The following is a 22,702-nucleotide window of genomic DNA, read 5'->3' as shown; positions in this document are numbered from 1 at the left end:
TGTGTTGAGATTGAGTTTATAAACCAATCGGGTAAACCAAAAGTGCATTTCTTCCAAGGCTTGTGTTGATTCTGTCAATCCGCATGAGTGCTTGAAATCAATTCAAAGCTCAACAATATCCAGACTTTGGGTCAAAGCTTGTAAGATATTTGTTCTCTTTTGCTGGAGACACACATACACACACACACACACACACACTTTCCATCATCCAAGCTGAACTTTGCGTGTCCAATTTCATAACCTAATCACGTTTGCTATAATTGCCGCACACTTCAAGCAAACAGCATTACAGTTCCACGTTATGGGCTCGCTAAGTATCCCTGATTAAACATATGTGAAGAATTATGTATGTGTAATCTGTTATGACACCATGCATTATCCTAAACCAACTTGGCTCCCTATAACTGGGAAGGTCATATCAAACACAACCTCAAAACCTTCACAATATGTAATTATACGGCAATTAGACAACTCCCATAATCCGCATCTCACGCTGTCATTGTGCACATTTAATTGAATGTTTAACGTTGACATTAAACACAGCCTGTACTTTTTTGGGATCAGGGCATGTGGTTCTGCAGAAACTGGAGGAAACGTCTCTTTTCAAACTGACAGTCAGACTCAATCTGGCAGACCCATCTCTGTGACAAATTATTGATCTTGGCTTTTGTTTTCACTCCTCATGCCAAGGACCCCCTGCTATAGCTGTCTTCCAAAAACACCCACTGGAGAAGACATGCAAGAGGGGAGAGGAGGAGTGTGTGTCTTTCATATGTGTGTATGTTGGGGGGGGGGGGGGGGCAGTTTGAAAAAGGGCAAAAGAGAAAGAGAGCGACTTGGTAATCCTCTCTTTGAGCACTTTGTGCTTTGTGCTCCGCTTGTTTACTGAGTTCCCACACTGGCTGGGGGGCTGCAGCTTTTCTTCCAAACTGGAATTAGCATAGTCAGTCTTGTATTCAGATCTGGGTGACTCTTCATATGCATGTGTGTCCCTGTTTATTTGTGTGTGTGTGTGTGTGTGTGTGTGTGTGTGTGTGTGTGTGTGTGTGTGTGTGTGTGCGTTAAAGATGAGGTACTTAGCGTATCCTCATACGCTGGGGCAACCCGACTTTAATGAAATCTTCAAAGTGAGTGTGGTTTTATGGAGTCTAATCAAGCCTGCTAACCTCTCAGACAGTCTTATTTTTGCATTTTGTAATGAAAACCCATCATGCTCCCACTGTGTGCTGAGTGGGAACACAGTCTGGGTCAACAGGTTGGCTGCTGTCTACGTGTTGCAGTGGACGGTTTTAGGTTTGATTGATTGCATCTATTTTACTGAACTTCATTAAGACATATGATGGGGAAAACTGGAAGATAGGGCTTTTTTTTACACCTCTTACTATCTGCAATTTAAGCAATTATCCTGGCATTCCAGTCCTCGTGACTTAAATCAGCAGCATTGCACATTGCTCTTGTTGCTTGAATCATGTGAAACCCAATTCAAGTGACACATGAAATGTGATTGCTACCTACTGTTTAAATGTTGATAGCCTTTATCTTTGGCATAAACTTTCTTCTTGTTCTCTTCTGCTTGAGAGAAGACTTTCTGTGTTCGCAGACATGGAATAGTACCGACAATAGACATGAGGCTACTTTTGTGACCATGCAATCAATAGATATGGATTATTCTACCATTCCATAGACTTGTACCGTCACTGGCGCAGTGTGTCTTCTGTATTCATTCTTTAAAAGCAATTGATTCTGTGCACAATATATGTAATCTGCTCTTGGTTTCCATCTGTGTTGTACCCCTGGGATTATATGGCTACTTTTAAAAACAGGATGTTACATTCCTTGTGGTACTGCATCCTAATACCCTTTAAGGGCCAACACCTCAGTTACCTACTACAAGGCTTATCTGTAATTGGTATATAATATGGAAGATGTTTTCTAAAAGTAAGGACCTTGTTCTTAGAGAGATCATTATTTGATGCACTGAGAGATCCCTTAACAACTTACCCTATAGCATTGTTTTATGATGTCTATGCACAGTGCTTACCAATATAAAAAGTCCTCTCTCAAAGACCAGAGATGCTATCTTAGTGCTTGGCCAGCGTTGCTGTAGCGCTAGGCCAGACTTCACAGTGGTATGCTTCTCCAAGAGAATGGTATCTGATTAGTCCAAGTCCGAATAGAGGCAAAAGCTGACAAACAAATGGATTTGCTGTGTCTAGAATGTTCTCTGGGGGAGCTGGATGGGCTGAGATACAGAGACGCTGCCTTTGTGTTGGAGCCAGCACGAAGCATAATAAGACCCTTTGGGGAATGAACCAAACACAGAGTGATAAGGACACAAAGGCACACATGCTCATACACTCAGTCAATTTCACAATCTCACTGCCACTCTCTCTTCTTTTCACTCCATTCGTATCTTTCTATCTTACTTACTTATAAACTGACCTTTACATTACTAACTACTGTGGTTGGCCTATCATTATGTGTTTGGACTTTGTTGAGTTTCTTGACTCTCGCTAATTTCATTGTGTTGGACGCCAAGATGGCTCGGGTGGTGGTGAGGAGGTGTACTCCTCGACGCAGCGGGCCCGGGTTTGACTCCAACCTGAGGCCCTTTGCTGCATGTTGTTCCCCCTTTCACATCTTCAGCTCTCCTTCCAAAAAAAAAGGCTGAAAATGCCCGAAAAATAATCTTTAAAAAATTATATATATTGTGTCAGCCCAGTGTCATGTCAGACTCCCACAAATGGGACTCACAGCAGCCTTTTTATGAGGACATTATTGTGTTTGTGCATGCATGTGTGTGCATGACTGTGTGTGCTTTACACCCATCAGGGCATGAATGGGCCAGGAAATCTTAGTCCCTCCCTCCCTTGTCTTGCTTCTCTATCTCATCTTTTCTGTCCCTTTAATTCCCTCTTGTGTTTTGCTAGGAGAGCAGTCTTAGAGGGAGTGCCACAATAGGGGTATTAACCAAATGTATATAAGCTTGCCTGACTCGCGCAGTCAATGTGATGCTTTTACATCCCTAATGCCATGTGAATAGGGCTGCTGCTCCCTGAGAAACGCCTGCGTGAGCACTCGGAGTGAGGGGCTCTTTTACTGGCTCTTGTGACCCTGGTCCACATCGCCTGGGCTGGCCCCATCTTAGAACACACAGTTCTTCATTTTCATAAGCGCTTAATCTGGATTGGAAGCCTCTCCATTGTGGAAATGATTTGAGAGGGGGTCTTCGGCCAGACAAAAGGACTCATCTTTTCCAAGGCTGGGGGCTCCTTAGCCCTGTTCCTCCCTTTCCATTCTTCCATACAGAACCCACAGCAGGAGCAGCTAATTGTTGAATGGAGAGGAAGAGTGATGGGATGTCGAGTGGATGGCCGGCTTAACACTGCCCCCAGTGGAATAGGAACGTCACAAAAAAGAGGATGAATGCAGACTTGAGAGACAGATATATTGTAGGAGAAGAGCAGCCATGTAAAAAAATAAATAAAAAAATAAAAGGTTTATCCACCTCTCGCAGTTTATATATCGTTTGATCCAGGTCAGAGCAGATCCTGTGATGCCGGCTGAAAGTAAAGTTTGGCTTGATTCCTCTAGGTTAGAGTGCGTAAGACTTTGGAGCTGGAATGTGTAACAAACTCAGAGTGAAGCTTTGAAGTATAATACTGTTGCCCTGGGCTACTTAGCTCCAGGGTCAAATGAGATTACACCCTTGATCTGTGTGCGTGCCGTCTGATCGGCAGGATTGCAACATGGAGGTGCGCGTGGGTGCAGGCATACAGTATGTGCGTGTGTCTGTATATCTTTGTTATAGATACTGTATGTGTAAGTTGATTCACATATGGCATGTGTGTCTGATTCAAAAGTACTGTAAGCCTTTATGATGTGTCACTACACATTTTGTGTGTGTGTGTGTGTGTGTGTGTGTGTGTGTGTGTGTGTGTGTGTGTGTGTGTGTGTGTGTGTGTGCATGTATGTGACACATTTGAGTGTGCTTACATGGTTTCCTCATAGAAAGGGGTTGTTAACTAATTAGTGTTGTTGGCCTGATCTTAATGCTTAATGTCTCTCAGACTGCAAAGCCTATTCTCGCTCTCCCTCGGTTTCTCTCTCTCTCCCTGCTCAGTGCTCCGGAACACCTTAATCCAGTGTGAAAGCAATTGGCTCTCTCAGATCTAATCAATAGAGGGCCAGGGCAGCGAGCCAGGGGGAACATCTCTGGCCTCTGCTCAGCTACAATCAATTTAGAACCATCGATTCAGTGATTGAAATACAAAGAGCAGACGCGGTGGACCGTACAGGTGCTTTAGTATTTGGGTGTGCCAACATGTTATATATCTCCCTGTGTGAGTGTTACTCTCCATTTCTGTTTGTGTTTGTGTGTGTCCGTGTGTGTGTGTGTGTGTGTGTGTGTGTGTGTGTGTGTGTGTGTGTGTGTGTGTGTGTGTGTGTGGTGTGTGTTGAATGTGTATGTGTGCGTTGGTATGAACATTTTCTTGTGTATATGGAAAGTATGATTTATTTTCGAGCTATCTGTAGTAAAGTGGGAATGGCATTTAATCTAGCACCGCTGAGACGAAGCCAAGAAAAAAATCCCTCCTAATCCAATATGTCCTGCCCAGGGAAGGTGTGTTTTTAAAGGTGTGTGTGTGTGTGTGTGTTGGCTTGGACAATTGTGTGCACCCAAGGCTTTCCAACCAACCACATGTCAGGGTAGGTGTGTACATCCATGTCTTAATGCATTTGTGGATGCTAATGCATGCATTGTTTTAAAAAGCCCTTGTGTAACATTTGCATGTGATAATAAAATGCGTGCTTAACTGGTGACATGTGAATAAACACATGGTATCTACAGAGATGTGTCTGAATCGTCTTTGCCATGCTTTGGATATGCATGGTGTATTCATGCATATCCGCATATGTCATTGAATATCAGAGTTGACCTCGGATATGTAGTTATACTCTGCCATGTGTATGCACCTGTGAGCGTATTCATTTGTGTCAATTCGTTGCTATAAATTCACAGTTCAGGGTTGGGGAGAAGGTGTGTTACTTTGTGTATATTTGTGTTTTATATATATTCCAGTTGTGCTTAATGTGAACAGGCAAGTGTGATGTTCCTGGGTCAACACTTACAATAGCACTGTCAGTAAATGTGAAAGAAGTGTACATCACGTGTGTATTTATGATGCACAGTTCTTCTTATGTGCCAATGAACGGCAACGGCACCAGAGTAAGAAAACACGTTAAGTCAGTGGATTTGTATTCCTTTAACCCTTGTGTTGTCCCCAGGGCCAATTTGACCCGTTTTTTAATTTTTAATATCAGGAACTTGGCAACCGAACTTTCAACCAAATTGCCTAAAAATAACATGGATGCCATACAATGTTCTACAGGTAAAATTAATGATTACTTTCACTGAATTTTGTTTGTTTTATTGAATTTTATGGCATTTTAAAAAAGTGACCAAAACCTCGTAAGAAATGAAAAAAAAGAGACAAAAAGCACTGAAAATCAAACGAGAAATTGCTTTTGTATATTGAAAAAAAAGAATGTAATGTAAAATAAAAATTAGGCTATGAATTTAAAAAAAAAGCATAGAAAAAAAACAGCTAAAACATAGAAAAAAGCAAAAGATGATGACTGATGGGAAGACAACACAAGGGTTAGGGAGCCGCATGAAATACTGAAAAAACAACAGCGGACTGGTATTGTCTCCACACAGCTCTCGCAGACCCTTCCCAAAAATGTGAATTACCTTCGTTTATTCACGCCACATGCACTACCGTGCACACGCGGCTTGACCGGCTATCAAAGCAAAGAACAGGGAGAATCAGAATACAACACACACACACACGGAGTGTGACTTAATTTTGCTTAATGTGCTACTATGCTAGATTATTACATAGGAAATATTTGTTTGCTGCTATATTAAGGGTCTGAATGTTGACTACAGCCCCTTTGGTGTGTGTAAATATCAGTAATATAAGAATTCTGACTGTGGCCAGTACAGTTATGAACAGGAAAACCTTTAATACACCATGCTAAATGGGATAAGGCGTGTGTGTGTGTGTGTGTGTGGGCGCGGCTGAGATTAATTTAATGATTAATTGGGAACATCTGAAATCAACCCACTGTCCTTCATGTCTCCCCGCATGTGTATACTGACTGACTGACACACGCGCGCGCACAGACACACACACACACACACACACACACACACACACACACACACACACACACGTCTACTCTCTACTGTACCTTGTTAGACCTTACCCTCATGTTAATGGATTTCTGCCAGGTATACAGTTAATCCATTTTCCCAGTTGATCATGTTGTGTTTTCCCCTTAATTCTCTGCTGGACAAGGTGTTGATGTCTTTCACAAAGTCCACAATGTCACAAAGACCTAATGAGGATGTGTCACACACACTTTTAAGTAAGCCCCACACGCTCACATCCACTACCTTTTCCCTAACGTCACTATATCTTTTTTCTAACCCCTGAATGCTTGCCAATGAGTGCACAACAGCTAGACATCACAGCTTAAAATCAGGGATTCCTCCCACGATATCTGTCAATCCCTTCAATTTGTTTTCCATGTTTCCTTCTGAGATTTGTGATATGTGAAATTCGCCTTGCAATATAAACAAATGGATACTCTACATATGTCTCCAAACAGCAATAGTCCTGTGACAAAGTGGCCTGCCAATTTTCTTTGTTTTCCTTTTTAGTCTTCAGTTTTAGATAAGATTGATTTATATCATCATTCAGTTCCATGATTAATAGGGCTATAATATTACAAACCTTAAGTATAAACCAATGCCAATCTTTCGTTGTGAGACTGCTGGGATGAACTTGACTGTCAACCACTGTCCGTCATTCACTCTTCTTCCAAATGAATGACATCTGGTCTTCATCAATCCGACAATGCGTAAAGAGGTCCATGCGGCGTAAGGAGGTCCCGCATGGCCGAAGCCCCTTTAGGCACACAGACACACACACACACACACACACACACACACACACACACACACACACACACACAAATGGAATAACACATATGTTTGCCGGTTTCATAGCTCAAGGCATATTGACTAAGCCTGCGCGATAAAGGTCACTACTGTCCGGTATTGGACAGGTGGGTGGGGGCTGTAATCCACCATCACACACACCAGTTCCGATGGTGTGTGTCTTTCTCGTGAAAGGGAATTCAGCTCTCTGATAAGGTTTTGTAGAGGTCATGCAGATGTAAATATGACATGAATATGGATTTACTGTGGGCCCGAGTTCCTTTGGAGGAATTCAGGGCTGCAGGTGCATTGCGTGCCATGGAATTTGGTCAACAACTGCTCATTCACGCTATGCAAAAGAATATTTGATGACACATCCGTTTTTGTTTGTACAGTAAAGACTCAATACAAGCGATACATTTCCATGTACGTCATTACCGATTGAGCTTTTGTGGTCATGCCTGGATCTGATGTCAACAGAATGGTTGTTTTGTGTGAAACGCACACCCATCTTGAACCATGAATGGAGCTTTCCACAGTGGGCATAGCTGAATACTTCCTCTAAACAGCATTTATTATCCTGTTTTTTTTATTCCTTGTTGCCTATTGTCAGCTTTAGAAATAATAGCTTTGCCGTCCCTTAGTATGCAATGAGAAATGGCTGCTTAGTTTGCACAACACGCATATTATGGGACTCTGCCACCAACAATTTGACTGATAAGATGCACTCCTGAGTGCTTTCTTACTTTCTTGTGCTCTCACTTTTCCCCCTTCTCTCTAGCTCCCTTTCTCACTCTCGATTTCCCTGATCCTGGTCACTTTTCCTCTCCCACGCTTCACACATATTTTGTGTCTTCTCTATTGGATGCAGAGCTTTTTTTTAAAAAACATTCCCATTAGGCATAACAGCACCAGGGGGGATGAACGGCGGATATGCCAGTACAACGGGAGGAACATCATGGTGCAGAGGCTTGATATGTGGTTATAATTGGTGTCACTGCACCACACTTCTTTGTGGTGATGGTGTTGGTGATGAAAGGGTCTCCTAGGTTACACCCTCGGAGATCATCGGAGGGAAGCGTAGGCCATGTTCAGCTGTGTTGTTCTGCCATGGGTGCTTGTCTTTGCCAGAATATTTTGGTGTAAACATTGTGTTATGTACGCTCAATTAGGAATCAAATTAGGGAATGGTAAACAGTGAAGGGACCCTTGTTTTCCAGTTGTTCTATCATTCTTCTCCTCTGCTTCCTTCAAATGTGCATAATTACTCATCCCCGTTCAAAGGCCTCTACACTCATTAGCGGGGCCTCAACCCTGAGCCAAGGGGCCGGGTATTTTAGGATACATGGGTATTTGTAAAGCTACTGCTCAGCCTTGGTAGAACAATTCTCAAAGCATTTAAACATTAAATGGGCTGGTAAGGAATGGCGTGTTTGGGATTTCATATAGATTAGGATATGGGTTGTTACATGTGCATTATCAGATTTTCTTTCTTTTCCTCTCTGTTTTTAATCTAAATGTAAATGTGCACATTTTAATCAAATAAAACAACCTGGTTTACATTTGCCTTACATTGCTTCTAGTTTTCCAAATGCTTTGTGTTTGACACTATCATGTCATGTCGCTAAAACCATTATACAGAGTTGTGTAAAGTGAATGAGATAATGTTGCATTAAAGCTAGGCCGATGGAATGAATAATACAGCTTTATCTCTAAGATCAGCGGTTCAGGCATTCTTTTTGCTCATGTTCCCATGAATAATTAGATCATTGTGCTTGCAACAATTAATTAAGAAAATGCCAATTTTTATAAGAACAAGATTTTACCATTTGTGTATTGAGTATGTAGTCCAAGTGATGTTTGGGACACCTTATCTTCTATCACAGATATCATATCACATATCATAGGAACATAACCTTATACCAATTTTGTTGAATCGCAGTTTAAGCTAGCTAGGCCAGCTACACACTAGATGCGTCACACAAGCATGTCAGCAGCGTGTCCGTTTTTATTTTGGCTCCCGTGTTAACAGGTTAGAGCTCACACACACGTTGAGCCGCGCCGATAACGCGTACATGCTAGACATAGAACCGACGCCTATTTTTCACACAACACGTGAGCGTGTTGGAAACGTTTCTAGGCAAAATAGAATAGGAAAAGTAGTTTATTTGTCATTTTGACACAAACTCATAATAATATATGACATGTTGATGTTTGACAATCTCTAGGTTTTGACATAAATGTGGATAAAAATGTCAAAACTAAATCGATTTTCAAATTTTGCACCTTTCATACAAAATAAAATATTCTGTAACCTATTTTGCCGTCAATACTGCCAACATTGTCTTGCTTTAATCAAATCAATAGCCTATATTTTTTATGTTTAGCCATTTTTCAGAGTTTGAATCTGTCGGCGCTATATCCCGAGGGAGCCCTCCTTGTACGCCGCCTAGTTGCAGCAGAGCCGCGTCAGACACGTTTCTGGTACCACAGACATAAAACAGATTTTAATTCTTCAGCTATGAGGAAGTGCAAGTTTACTTGGCTTGGAAAAACAAAACGGAATTCAGGGCTTAGTTGATGTTGTTATAAAGTTCTTAATATTCATTTATTATGGTCTTAAAAAGGGCTTAACAAGTCTTTGACTTCTCTCTGGGTACCAAGAGGTACATCGATTCCTTGAACTCCTGTGACTTTGACGATTTTGAGTTCACTGCTTTTGGTTTGCAAAATAGGCCACTAGGACAAATTAATTTTAATAATGTTTTAGACACGCAAGATCAATGCAATAAGTGTTTTTTTAATCTTAATTATAGTTAATAGGAATGAAACAAGCAGCCAGGGATCAGATCTGTCAAAATCCAACAGACTCTTCATAAATTGTGCATTGAACAGTTTTCTTTATATTCAATCAATATGACAGGCATATTGTTTTAATGCCAAGAAACTCAAATGTAACCGTGAGCTTTACAGAGATATACTGTACATACAAATGCAAAATCATCTTAAATTAGAATGAACTCGTTTTTATTCATAAACCGCAAGATATATGATTTGTTTTGTAGTTAATTAGAGATAATGCTAGTCACCAGCTCTTTGTTTGTATTATTAGGGGAACACGTTTCTTTCAATCCAATAAAATAATAACGAAACTTAATCATATGACAAAAAACAAAGGCTATCAAAAAGCTAGCGGCTGTCTTTGATCACAAATGGCAAAACAAAATTCTAGTTTGCATGCAGAGATTTCATTTCCACAACACATACTGTATATCTGCGCAGTCTCTCCTTTCCCTTTGTTGATTTCTGTAATGACTGCCATAGATTACTGTGGAGGCGCTAAAGTGTTTGTGCCGTGCATCTCACAGTACTGTATCACTACAAGGCTCTTCCATATGGCCTGAAGCCGCCACCTGAATCTCCGTTCGCATCCGCTTTCATTTCCAATTACACACTGCGAAGAAATTACAAAAAAATCTAATTTGCCACTAGAATGTATGCATTATGCATTATGCATGAGGCCAAGCTACATAGGTAAAGGGTCCAAATTCCTGGAGTGGCTGATGGAAGTCCAACTTAACTTCATCCCTTCTTTGTGTTTTGGTCATTTCTATTCCAGTGTCTAATTGTACACAGAAGGCAAAGGTGCATTTCTTGGTGAGCGAGCCTTTTCTCTTTGTCCCTAATTCCTTCACAACATAATAATTTACTATTTAATTTACAATCTACACTTTCTCCACAAGTTAGGCTCTGCTCGTGACACAACTATGAGCAGTGAAAAAACAGGTTTGAAGGCCGTAAATGTAATATACATTGTTGAGCAGGGCAACAGCAAAGGGGCAAAAAGAGCAAGAGTGGGCATCTTTGGCTAACTGCTATTGATTAATTGACCCAGCCATGAAGTTAATGAGCTAGATCCTTTCTAAAGGAGACAAGTGCTGAGACAGAGGAAGGTTATGGTCTCTCACAACTTGGCGTGGTAAGAAAGAGAAATCTATCTATCTTGGAACATATACTTTATTCACTGTGTGACAGAATCACAAGGTAATTGACGGGGCCTGTAACTGCTGATTTTATTACCTCATTCCCATCATCCTTCTTTGCAAGTCGGGATCCAAAGACAACTCAACACAGCACGCAACAGCTGCTTTCTGATTATAAACTCCAGATAGCTGAATAGCCGTTTTCTGTGAGAGAGTTGACAAACAGGATTTAATTTGACAGTAAACTCCTCACACGATCACTACTTTTTGCTAGGTGAGTGAAGTTAGATTGATCGCATCAGTACTGATGTCATATTGCAATCAAACACTGGCAATAAAATGCTTCTGGCTCACATACCTTGTCTTGACTGATTTCACCCCTCATCAAGTAACTCTTCATCTCTGTCTGTCAAACCACCCTCGCCTGTTCTTCTCTGTTGGTTGGCAGTGGGCAATGAGCCCGGCCAGTCCCCTGTTCAGTAGGTTCTGATTACAGTGTAGATTGTAGCGCAAGCACATGTTACTTCCTGCTCAGCGGCGATATGTTTCGGAGGGCCGTTTTCTCAGACAGGGATAGTACGGCAGAGCTGAATCTCCTGGAATACTAATGCCTCCTTGTCTTCTCTATCGCTCATCTACTTCCTCTTCTGAAAGATATGCTCAGTGCCTTGGCGCATAGCCGCATCATCCTGGAAAATAAAATTGACCTGAGCCAATGTGCCATGCTTGATGCAGAACGGCCAACTGCCAACGCCACACTCTGTAATAACGAGTCTGCGTGGAGCTAAGATATCATATAGCTCTCTCAATCTGTATCATTCTCGTATTGCGCGTGCACGCACGTACACAGACAGGCGTGCATACGAACGTGCATCCACATGCAGTCACACGACTCGTGTATGCGCTTTCAGTAAGCCAGATTTCCCAGTCGGCTGGTCTGTCATTGGCCGGCTGTTCAAAGGGAGAGTGTGGGCCAAAAAATACTGGCTGTGAGGTTACTATGGTAACAGCCTGCCCCGGGGCGTGGGCTGTCTGCTAAATTGTGCGCTGGTTTGTTAAGGCACACACACACACACACACACTCACACACACACACACACACACACACACACACACACACACACACACACACACACGCACGCGCATCACGCCTTTCAACAGAATGTGTCTTCCTACATTCATTGTCTAGCGGACACCTGCTTTGTTCATTAGCTATAGCAGTCAGACGTTTCATTTCACATCCTTATGGGAAGCAAAAATGAGAGAAATCACACACAGGCCTATTTATTTTCTTTATCTGGACACTCTCTCATCTTGTAGTTATTTTACTGCTGCACTGCCCTCTATTGAATCCAGTCAGACATGGTTTCATTCTACAAACATGCTCACATGGAGGAGTAGGGAGAAGTGCTGAACTGATATTATTTAGCCTAGTGAATATTAGTTCATTAAGGGGTGTCAAAAATTGATCAGAGGAAGTGACTTGTTGTCTATTTCTTTATGTCCTTATGTGGTCTTAATTGCCTATCTCTTCTGATACAAGTCAGCAATGTGGCACTGTGGAGTTTCAAAGGTAGCCTAATTGGAGGATACCTCAGCTTTCTCAGGGGGGGTTAAGTATTGTTCACTGGGGTTTCTGCGGCGTCAGGCATTGCTGCATTAGCTACTGTAGGTGAGAGGACAGGTATGTCAAGATGATCGGTGTTTGGTTAAGAGGACTAAGGCAGCAGAAAGTTTCAAAGAGTTGCATGTGAGTGAATGTGTGTGTGTGTGTATGTGTGGGGATGGTTGTGTGTACGTGGGTGGTTGTGGGTTTAGGTGCGTGTTTTAGCTCAGTAGAGAGGCTCTGACAGGGCCAGAATGGACAGATGATTAATGATCAGGGGGAGTGTTCTGTGGGAGAAACTCTTCAGCGGCGCAGCTCTCAACAAAAGCCGACGAGGGTGTGCTCCAAGCGCTGCACTTTTTCAGCCATCCCTTTATTCCTCGAGAAACCCTCTCTGGCCCTCCTTCATTTCTCCTCGCATTCTTTCTTTCTTTGAGATTAGACGGTGATGACAGGCCGTGGTGGAGGCGTACGCTGACCAGACTTGCCAAGTCATATCAGCACTGTGAACCCTGGAGGCCTTCGAGCTAGGCAGAAATGGCCGCACTTGTGAGAAGTGACATACTTTTTAGTCCCACATCTTGGAGTAAAATGTTTACCATGAGTCTCTGTTGACCCGTGTTGGCGGTTTATGAGAAATATGCAAAATTGTTCTTAAATCAATGTCTGTGAATGAATAAAACATAAGCCTAAAAGGCATTTTACTCTGACTGCTTTTAATATCCTGCGGGCATTTTCTGATGATTTCTGACATGCTTTTGTTTCAAGCCAGGCCTCGATCTGAAATGATTGTATTGTTTTTTTTCAATGACCTTGTGCGGAAGTGGAACACCTGGGTTAGAAAAGCAGCTCATTACATGAATTGTGGCTGGAAAATGAACAACGACAGACGAGCGAGACTGAATACTAATGGGCTGCAGCCCTGATTGCCTTTTTGTTTTAAGATGTTGGCTGTCCTGCCACGTTTTCTGTCCCCTCTGTCAAGCAAAAGTGTTCACGTCATCACTCGATTGATGTTCTCTGAGCAAATCTATACAGGCATGTACACACTTTGCATGTATGCAGCCTGTGGTGTGAGTGGGAAAGAGAGCTGTGTTTCTGAGTGACTGAGCAACAAAATAGTGAAATAGGGGTCAACTGCGGTCTTGCCCCAATCATAAGCCTGTCTGTATGAGTGTGTGTGTGTGTGTGTGGGGGGGGGGGGGGTGTGTACATGACTCCAAAGCCTTTAAAGGCTGTGATCCATCATGTGATGGATGAGGGCCAGGGTTAAGGGTGTATTGGGGGGCTAAGTGTTGGGGTCACTGACGCTAACTCACTACTTATGCTCTTCTGTGGGTCACGCAGACCTCTCTGTGCAATGTTGTTAAACCTCAGATGAGAAGAGTTGGCCTTACTACGCTAAAATTGAGAAAACACACGAGATACATTAAAGATACACTTAGGGGGGCGGGACACGGTATGTGGATTTCATCAGGCAAAGAGCTATTTTACTAAAGAAAATGTCAAAACATGAGTTACTTTAACATGCTTTACGTTCCAATATTGGAGGGCCGTGATAAAAAATCCAAGAGTCCAAGATGGGACTCTTTCCTTTACATCTCAGATTTGTCACAGTACCTTTCCACACCAACTGCTGCAAACCTTTGACTGCATTGCCCACAAGCCATTTGTGGTGATTTAAAACCTCATACATACTTTAGAGTGATGCCAGAGGAAAAGTCAGGGGAGGACTTAGTGTACTGAAACTTTGACTGGGTTTGAGTCGGAAAGCCATTTCCAAACCCATCTTGGTCATAATCCTTTGCATTGGCTTCCTGCAACTCCTAACTCTACATTTACATTTTATCTCACACACACCTGGTGATGCCTTCTAATATAAGTCTTATTCCACTGCCTCCATAAATCCCATGCCTCCAATTACTGGATTCTGATGGGCTATATACATTTTGCAACTACACATTCTAAACACATGCAACTTATGTGACAGAGCTAGCCTAGCGGGCTTCCATATGTGATGTATTGCCTCCAGCGTACACTATTATACTCTCAGCAACACACTTAGTCTAGCCTCCGGCTCTGCAAATCAGCCATTGTTAAAACCTCTTCACAGAGTCTCATGTTGCAAATCTTCTCATGCCCATGCCAATCAATACATCACTGCTGTGTAGAGCTTAGAGTTTTCTCCATATTCATTTAAAATTTGGAAATGTGTGGTGGACAAAGTCAATTGTTTATGAGCTACATTCAGATTAAGATTGTTGTCACAATCAGGAATGCAAAGACGAAGAGTACCTGCTGGGAAAAATGACTGACAGTGAAGAGATCATCATCTCATCTCTGTCGGTCAGGCTTGCTGGGACATGAGGTCATCGCAGTAAGACTTTGATGAGTAGCGAGCAGCGATCCGCAGCTGCCATACCTCCGTCAACACACTGCAAAGTGAGCGCGAGACAAGAGGAGGGAAAGAGAGGAAGACAGCCAACCTTAACAAGGATTCGAACATGTCAATCAAGACAAGAAAGCAACAAGGGGAGGAAAGGTGGGAGAAGAGAGAGAGCAATCCATTTCCAGTGGGACAGACAAAAAAGGGAGGTCAGAGAAGAAGTGAGAAGGAGAGGAGGAGATAGAATGCTGTAGAGACTACTTGAAAGAGAGGAATGTTTTTTTTGTTGTTGCATGCAGCCGGTTCAGATGTGGGTTATTCTCCCACTGGGGAGACTAATTGCTTGTTGATCTAATGCTCTATCCCCTCCTGTACCCGAAAACTAACACAGTCGATGAGTGATGGGCCTTTGTGCTTTTCTTTCTGCGGGACAGGAACTCACGGCCTCCTCCAATCTAAATATTCACAAATCAGGAGGAAAGGCTTTGGGCTCAGTTCCAAATTTGATGAAGCGTAATGCTACTCAGCCCACCGCTGCCTGCCCTTAGAACGATACCTCTGAGGGTTGGCATCACTTTCCTCATTTTCCCTCTTTGTCTTTGCCTATATCTGTTTCTTCCTCCCTCTCGCTCTGTGAGATAGATCAGTGAGCTGCTAATTAATGAGTTTAATGCTAGGATTCATGCAAATATTATGTGTCAATTAAAAAGAGAGAGCCTCAGCTCCAAGGTAGGAGTTATAATCTAGATGGACATTCATTCTGTGCTGTGTGTGTGTGTGTGTGTGTGTGTGTGTGTGTGTGTGTGTGTGTGTGTGTGTGGGGTGTGTGTGTGTGTGTTGCCAGGTTTGTTTTTGCCTGGATGTCACTTACCTTCCCCTCCTGTAATGCTGATCGAAGCATCTTCAGCTGTCCAAGGAGAGGCATCAAATTATCTCAGGCTCTGTAAAACATATGCTAGTCAAGTGGCGGAAAATGTGGGTGCGCCATTTCATTTAATGGGGTCAGCGGTGGCTACATGTGTCCCTGTGTAAATCAGTTGAGTAAATGTATTCTAGAAGCGAGGGGAGTGTATGTGTGCACTGGAAATGTATTCTTTTGCTTACAAGTTCGCCTTCAGGCGCTTTTGCAGCAATGCTATCTCAGATGGCTGAATCAGCACAGCTTTTCCTGCTTTTCTCTTCACTTTTGCCCATTCATAAATGTTCAAACTAGCTACTGTCTGTCTGTAAACATGCAACCTGAGGGCAGAGCCCACTGCACATATTCTGCTCACACTCCATTAAACACACACTGAACAACTTATTGAGATCCCTTTTCATAAGAGTCAGGGCTATGGATGTGGTGCTTGCTTGTGTGTGTGTGTGATGACCATTTCCTTGCTTCTTCACTTTTATATAGCAAAGATGATGACATATAAGTTCTCTCCCCCTCTCTTGCTGAAAATGAATTTTTGATCTGTGTTTTTATCATCTTGTAATCTCTGATATCTTTGGAAGTTATTGCTTTATAAAAATGGCTCTGCAGCTGGTTTGTGCTTACCCAGGGAGGGTTTTTAAGAGTCTCAATGTTCTTGTATTGGATGGAGCTCAATCTTCTCACACAGGAAATCTGTGTATTATGGATACTGTAGTCAAGAAAGGTGGCTTCCACTCCCATACATTAAAATAGTGGCTCACTCTCCCCTACAGAAACATTATTACCTTTATATTACTCTCTTACAAACCCTGTCAAACTTGTGTATTTGTCTCCATACATGGGTATGTAGTTCAAAGACAGCTTTGGAGCATGCACAGCATAGCATTGTGCTTTGCTTAGGGGTATATCCTTCAGATGCAATACAGCACCTCGGGTTGTTTTCTAAGCTGTTTGAGGTTGTTGTGGTGTGGTCATGTATGTGTGTTTGTATGTGATGGTCTGGCTGTGTGTGGACAGTGTTGTGTGACTAGACACGAGGTCAGTCAGTTAGCCTCTGGTGTGTCTGTCGGCCACAACAAAATGAGATGGGAGAGCAGGCACCGTTGGGGGGCGGCAGCTTGAATTGTGAGTGCGCATGATGCCTCCTTTTTCTCCTTCACCTGCTTTCCTTCTCGTTCCTTCTTTATCTCTCTGCCCGTCTCTAACAGCCCATCAGAGATGGCCGGCTGAATGGTGTGAATGAAGGAGTCATAAAACTGGGAACCGGCCCTTTTTTTTTCTTTCTTTTTTTTTACAATGTAATAAAGTAGACTCTGGCTTTCTAAACCCAGCCTCTCAGTGCAGTTTTTTAATGAAGCATTAAATGCTTTAATTAAATCTTAAAAGCCTGTTGATACAAAGGTCTTAAGGTTTTCCTCAAATAGCTACTGGGCCACATTCTCTACCGTTTGATCCGGCAGTGAGGGGGTATGGCACCATGTCCATTATTGCTTTAAATAACTCTCCATGTGAGCTCTTCATACCTATTGGACTAGAGGGCTCTTAATCAGATACAATAGAACCATTTGTAGGAAGCAAATGCAATACTGCTTTAACAGAGTTCTTTTGCTTTTAATATCTAAAACACTTAAAGATCCAATGGCATGAAAATTTCACTTTACGAGTTTTTTTTATCATTAATATGAGTTCCCGCCAACCTGCCTATGCTCCCTCAGTGCCAAAGAAATGGCAATAGGTGGAAACTGATCCCTGGGTATCCTGCTATGTCTTTGAGAAAATGAAAGCTCAGATGGAATATTGCTCCTTATGAGGTCATAAGGGTCAAGGTTACCTCCCCTTTCTCTACTTTGCCCGCCCAGAGAACTTGGCCCACCAATGAGAGAGAGACATAATTTGCCTTCAAACAAGCAAAGTGGCAGTTGGTCAAGGCCACACCCCCAGCCTCCACCTTGCCCCCCCCCCCCCCCCCCCCCCCCCCCTCTCTCCTCCCTTAAACGCTCTAGTGGCTGTAATTCTGCACCTAGGCTGAATTTCGGGGAAGAGACACATAGGGGACCACTAAGGTCTATATAAAAACATCCAAAGAACACTATGTCATGGGACCTTTAATTGATGGCTGATTATTTCGTTTACCTTATAAAGTCATTATATGCAGAAAGCTTTCTTTCTTGACATATAGCTTTGCTACGCATACTTTGTTTTCTCAGAGCAATTCTCCCTTTTACATACTGCCCCAAAACAGGCTGTTGTCACAGTTCAATCTGTGAGAAAAAGGAATATAAGTTAAGTATGAGTATACCCTAAAATCCAGCTGCAGTCAAGTCTTAACAATCTTTTATTCAGGCAAATAGACACAGCTGGAGAATTGGTAAGATGTCCCATTACATTTATAACCCCTCCCATTCTGGAGTACAGCAGCACCACAGCTTCCCGCCCCATCAGTAAGCCTGCTAAAATATCACACATTTATCATGGTTATTATAGTCAGTAAATCCTTCCACACAGCGCAGAAACCCCTCCGCTTTGTAGTCTTTTGGGATGTGAGAGTAAATGGATTAGGTTATTGCCTGGACGTCGGCGCAGTTATATCAACCACAATAATCTTTGTCCTCCACCATGGCCTTTAGAATTTAAGGCTCTAACACATAAAGCCAGCTAAGTAACGATTTTGCCTGACGTTGCTTCATGGCTTAGTCTTAAAATGTGTACTTTAAAATATTACAAATGCTCCGGCTCTCTCATAACATGTTGCTGGCACGTTTGTGTGTGCTTTTTATTTCTTTACTTTCCACTGGTGTTGTAGGTCTGTGGTCTTTTGTTTGTGAAAGGAGAAAATGAATGGTGGAGGTGGGAAAATAAGACCGAACCGGGTGAAATCCCTGCTATACTATAAGCTGAACCGCCAGTCAGTCACACTCTCCCTTACCGACTGCCTCGGCCGTAGATTTAACAAGCTGAAATGGTTGAATATGTGCCAATGGCAACTCAGTAATAAAGGAATAGTGCAAGATTTTGAAAAAAAAAAAAGCTTTCTTGCCAAGAGTCAGATACAAGATATCATGTCTTATTATGTCAAATATGAAGCTACACATCCAGTTAGCTTAGCATAGCATAAAGACTGGTTTGGAAACAGCTAGCCTAGCTCTGTCGAAAGGGCTAACACTTTATAATAACCATCATTAATAGATGGTAAATTGATAGTTAATTAATCTTTAGTTATTCGTCATTTGATTGTTAGCAACAGTCAGTTGACTGTTAACAAACAAACAAAAAATAACTAATAATGGTTACTAATTATTAATAGGGCTGAAACTTAACAGTGTATTGGTACCCACATTGTATCCCTCATATTCTATTTTAGGCATCAGGTAAAGATTTGAAAAATTGTGTAAACCATTAAGAAACTATTTTTAAAACATCTTTAAAGATTACATTGATAGATTGACCAGATACACTCTATTAAGGGTTACTAGTTGGTTTGTAAACAGTCTATAAACAGTAACTTGACAGTTATTGTAAAGTTTCAACTATGACTATAATACTTTGTTAATTAGTTAATAAATAAAAAAGAAATAATATCTTGTCCATCTATTGATGGAATGTTTATACCTGTTTTAATAATGGTTTCTTAAAGGTTTACAAACATTTTTTTTATATGAGGAACATAATGTGTGTATCAATAAACTGTTGCTTCACAGCAATACTAATATTGTATTCATTATATTTTAATTGTTTTTTAACAGTAAAATGACAGTTTGCTAACAGTTAAATGACAATAACTAAAGATTGATTAACTATCAATTAACCATTTGTTATTGATGATTATTATAAAGTATTACCGTTTTAATTTTTCTTTTCTGTCTCAGTCTGTTTTGACCATTCCAGCTGATATATTAAACCCAGATGCCTGGCTCGTCCATGGTACCTGGCTTGTGGATTTATTTATTTTTCATTCATTTTCTGACATTGTTTTTTTTCTCTATTCTCACAGCATGCCCACCGGGAACCTTCAAGTCAACCCAGGGTCCAGGTCTGTGTCTACAGTGTCCTCCGAACAGCCGTTCCACAGCTGAGGCCGCCACCATCTGCGTGTGCCGTAACGGTTATTACCGTGGCGATGCCGATCAGCCGGATGAGCCCTGCACAAGTGAGTTTATCGTACATGACATTACACACACACTCCAGCACATGCGTACATTCTTGTAGGACAATCACATTCATTCACACAATCATTATCCATTTTAGTGTAAATGTGAGTGTGACATCAACATTTAATAGACTGGTCATGCACAGACAAGCCAATATATTTTATTAATGACTTTTTTTTAATCTCACTTTGTCTCTTTCTCACTGTCATGAAACCAGCACATGTAGTAGCATTTAAACGAGCATCTATCTAGAGCCTTTAGTTGCCTTCTCAGCCTGCATGGCCATAATAATCCCATTTCTGGGTTTCCATCATTGACGTCTCCATCACTGTGCTTTTGAGCTTCCTTTCTGTTTCCTCTCCGTTATCTACCGCTCTCTGTCTTTTTCTTGCCTGCTGTTCTTCCGTTCTATCTGCTATCATCCCCTGAAGTCCTAATTACTCAGGCAGATGCTGCGAAGCTTCGACGCTGTCCTGCCGCTATCCGCTGGAGATCCAATAAGGCCTCTCACAGCATCACAGTTATCTTAATATGATGTAAAAGCAATGTACTTAGCCTTCCTGTCCTCCCTGCTGACACAGTTACGCAGAAGGAGAGCACTGTTAGACCCCCAAAAAGTTTGTTTACCTTCCTCCCTTTGCTGCCACAGTGGGTCTTAATAGTTTGTTCTCCTCACAACAGCAGACCTGGAAGCATTATTGGTGTGGTTATGTATTTATTTACTCCTGATTTATTCAGACAGACCATGGCTAATTGGCCTCAGCAATGGGCTCAGGACCCCTTTTTCTTTCCTAATCATTTAGCAGCTGTAGTCTTCACAGCTAAAATGTGTATTGAATGCAAATAGATTGCCAGGTTCCCTTTTGTTATAACTGAATATGTGTCTTAAAGCTGCAGAGAAATCCTAATGCGGCATGGCTGTCTGTCTGACTGTGTCTGCCTGAAGCGTAGCCATGCGCACCTTTAGTCTTTGGACGTTCTCGATGGATGACACCCCACATTCACCTTGAGTTGTCTCTGCCCTCCCATGGTACACTACAAAGCTCTCTGGTGAATTTGTGAAGACTACATCAAGTATAGCATGTGCCTCTACCTTGAGGCCTTGGATTTTCCTCAAGCAATCTCCACAACAGCTCCCCAGTAGAGCCTCTCGAACAGATCCCTCTGATCTGGGTTCAGTTTCCTGTGTTTGACTGCTTTCGATCAAGCCACTTCTGTCTTATCTTTTCCGTCAGTGCTGTTGCATCTGCTTCCCACTCTGTTTTCCTCTTGTGCTCGGTACACCTTCAGTCCTCATTTTCAATGATTACACATCCTTGGTCCAATCTTTGCGAGTCCAAATCTACGCAATGCACTAGAGAGTAAAATATTCAGGAGAAAGAGCCCACACAAGCATTCAGAATGTCCCACTGAGAACTTTACTTTTCAACCACCAGCTTATCATTGACATCTTTACCCTAAACTTCTATTCCTCCTTAATTTGTGTTGACATAATTATTTAGCAACAAAGCCTTCTCTGAAGGTTGAATCATAAAGTAGCAGCATAACTTGATTCTCAGGGTGCCCTAGATCTCAGCAGGGGGTGTGTGTGTGTGTGGGGGGGGGGGGGGGCGTTGAGATCATCCTAGTAAGAATCTCTTTAACACTGCAGGTCCTGATAAGCACTGCTTGAGCAGCCTAAATCAGGCCAATCTGTAGCGGCAGAAGCTGTAGCTCCAGCCCTCCTCGCTGCCATCAGAGATGCGGGTCCCTGTGTGCTCTAGATCAGTCTGATTAGCTTACTGATGCATTGTCCAGCGCCTGGCTCTGTCAGCGGGGAGCTGCCTGCTATATAGCCCCCTCTCCCATCATTCCTCAACCCGTCCTTCTTTTCCCTATGTCAATCTGGGATGCACTCCCTTCTACCTCCCAGCCCTCTTTCATCTCAATCATCCGTCTTGCACAGACTCTGACCATGCCTGAGGGCTGGAACACCGAGCATTCTGTCTCACAGCGTGAAGCCCCCTCATCTCACATTGACTACCCAGCGTAGCAGGCTTTGGGACAATGGTTTGCATCGCACTGCATCTCCTCCTGGTTCCTTCCTTAGGCTTCATGTCCCACTCTAATGTACCTATACCTACACATGGGTATGCACGTATGAAAAAAGAATGGATTTGAATGTGTGAGACCTGTTTTCTGGGGGAGGCCAGCCAGCTCCAGCATGCTGGGTTTCTCAATATGTGAGTCAGAGGAGGAGAATGACAAGCTGAGTGATAACTGAGGTGAGTCGGGCTGTGAGACCTGTGCTGATTGGACCGTGGGGGGAGAAAGGATGCAGTAATGGAGCGTCCTGGTGTGAGGAATAGTGGTAAAGGCAAGAGACTGGTGGGAGGGAAGGACCAATGCCAAAGATAGACAGATAGAATACGACATACTGAGATTTGCATCTGTACATTTGAAGGTTTAGCCTCAATGTAGAAGACATGATGGATAAACAGAGCCGTCTGGGGAACTACACAGCCCGCAGTAACGCAGGATATGAGAGAGTCCCAGTGAGACACAATATGATGTTATGTAAAAACAAAAAAAACATGCTGTATATGCATGTTTACATTTTTGGAAACCACCACTGCCAGCCACCAACCAATTCATAAGGAAAATCTTTGGAATGT

At 42.4% G+C, this 22,702-nt stretch overlaps 1 protein-coding gene across 3 annotated transcripts in view; it reads left to right on the top strand.

The window, feature by feature from the left end:
* ephb1 (EPH receptor B1) overlaps window positions 1–22,702 on the top strand; it is a 176,354-nt gene that overhangs the window by 85,710 nt on the left and 67,942 nt on the right. For all 3 annotated transcript variants that reach the window (XR_004334336.1, XM_032531327.1, XM_032531326.1), the window contains exon 4: window positions 19,892–20,047. Coding sequence is in view for 2 of the 3 variants with exons in the window: in XM_032531327.1 (XP_032387218.1) it covers window positions 19,892–20,047 (156 nt within the window). In the remaining variant the exon portion in view is untranslated. The remainder of the gene's footprint in view (window positions 1–19,891; window positions 20,048–22,702) is intronic.

The sequence above is a fragment of the Etheostoma spectabile genome, chromosome 12 (genome assembly GCF_008692095.1).
Source record: "Etheostoma spectabile isolate EspeVRDwgs_2016 chromosome 12, UIUC_Espe_1.0, whole genome shotgun sequence".
Classification (NCBI taxonomy): Eukaryota; Metazoa; Chordata; class Actinopteri; order Perciformes; family Percidae; genus Etheostoma; species Etheostoma spectabile.
This window is presented reverse-complemented; position numbering and strand designations above follow the sequence as displayed.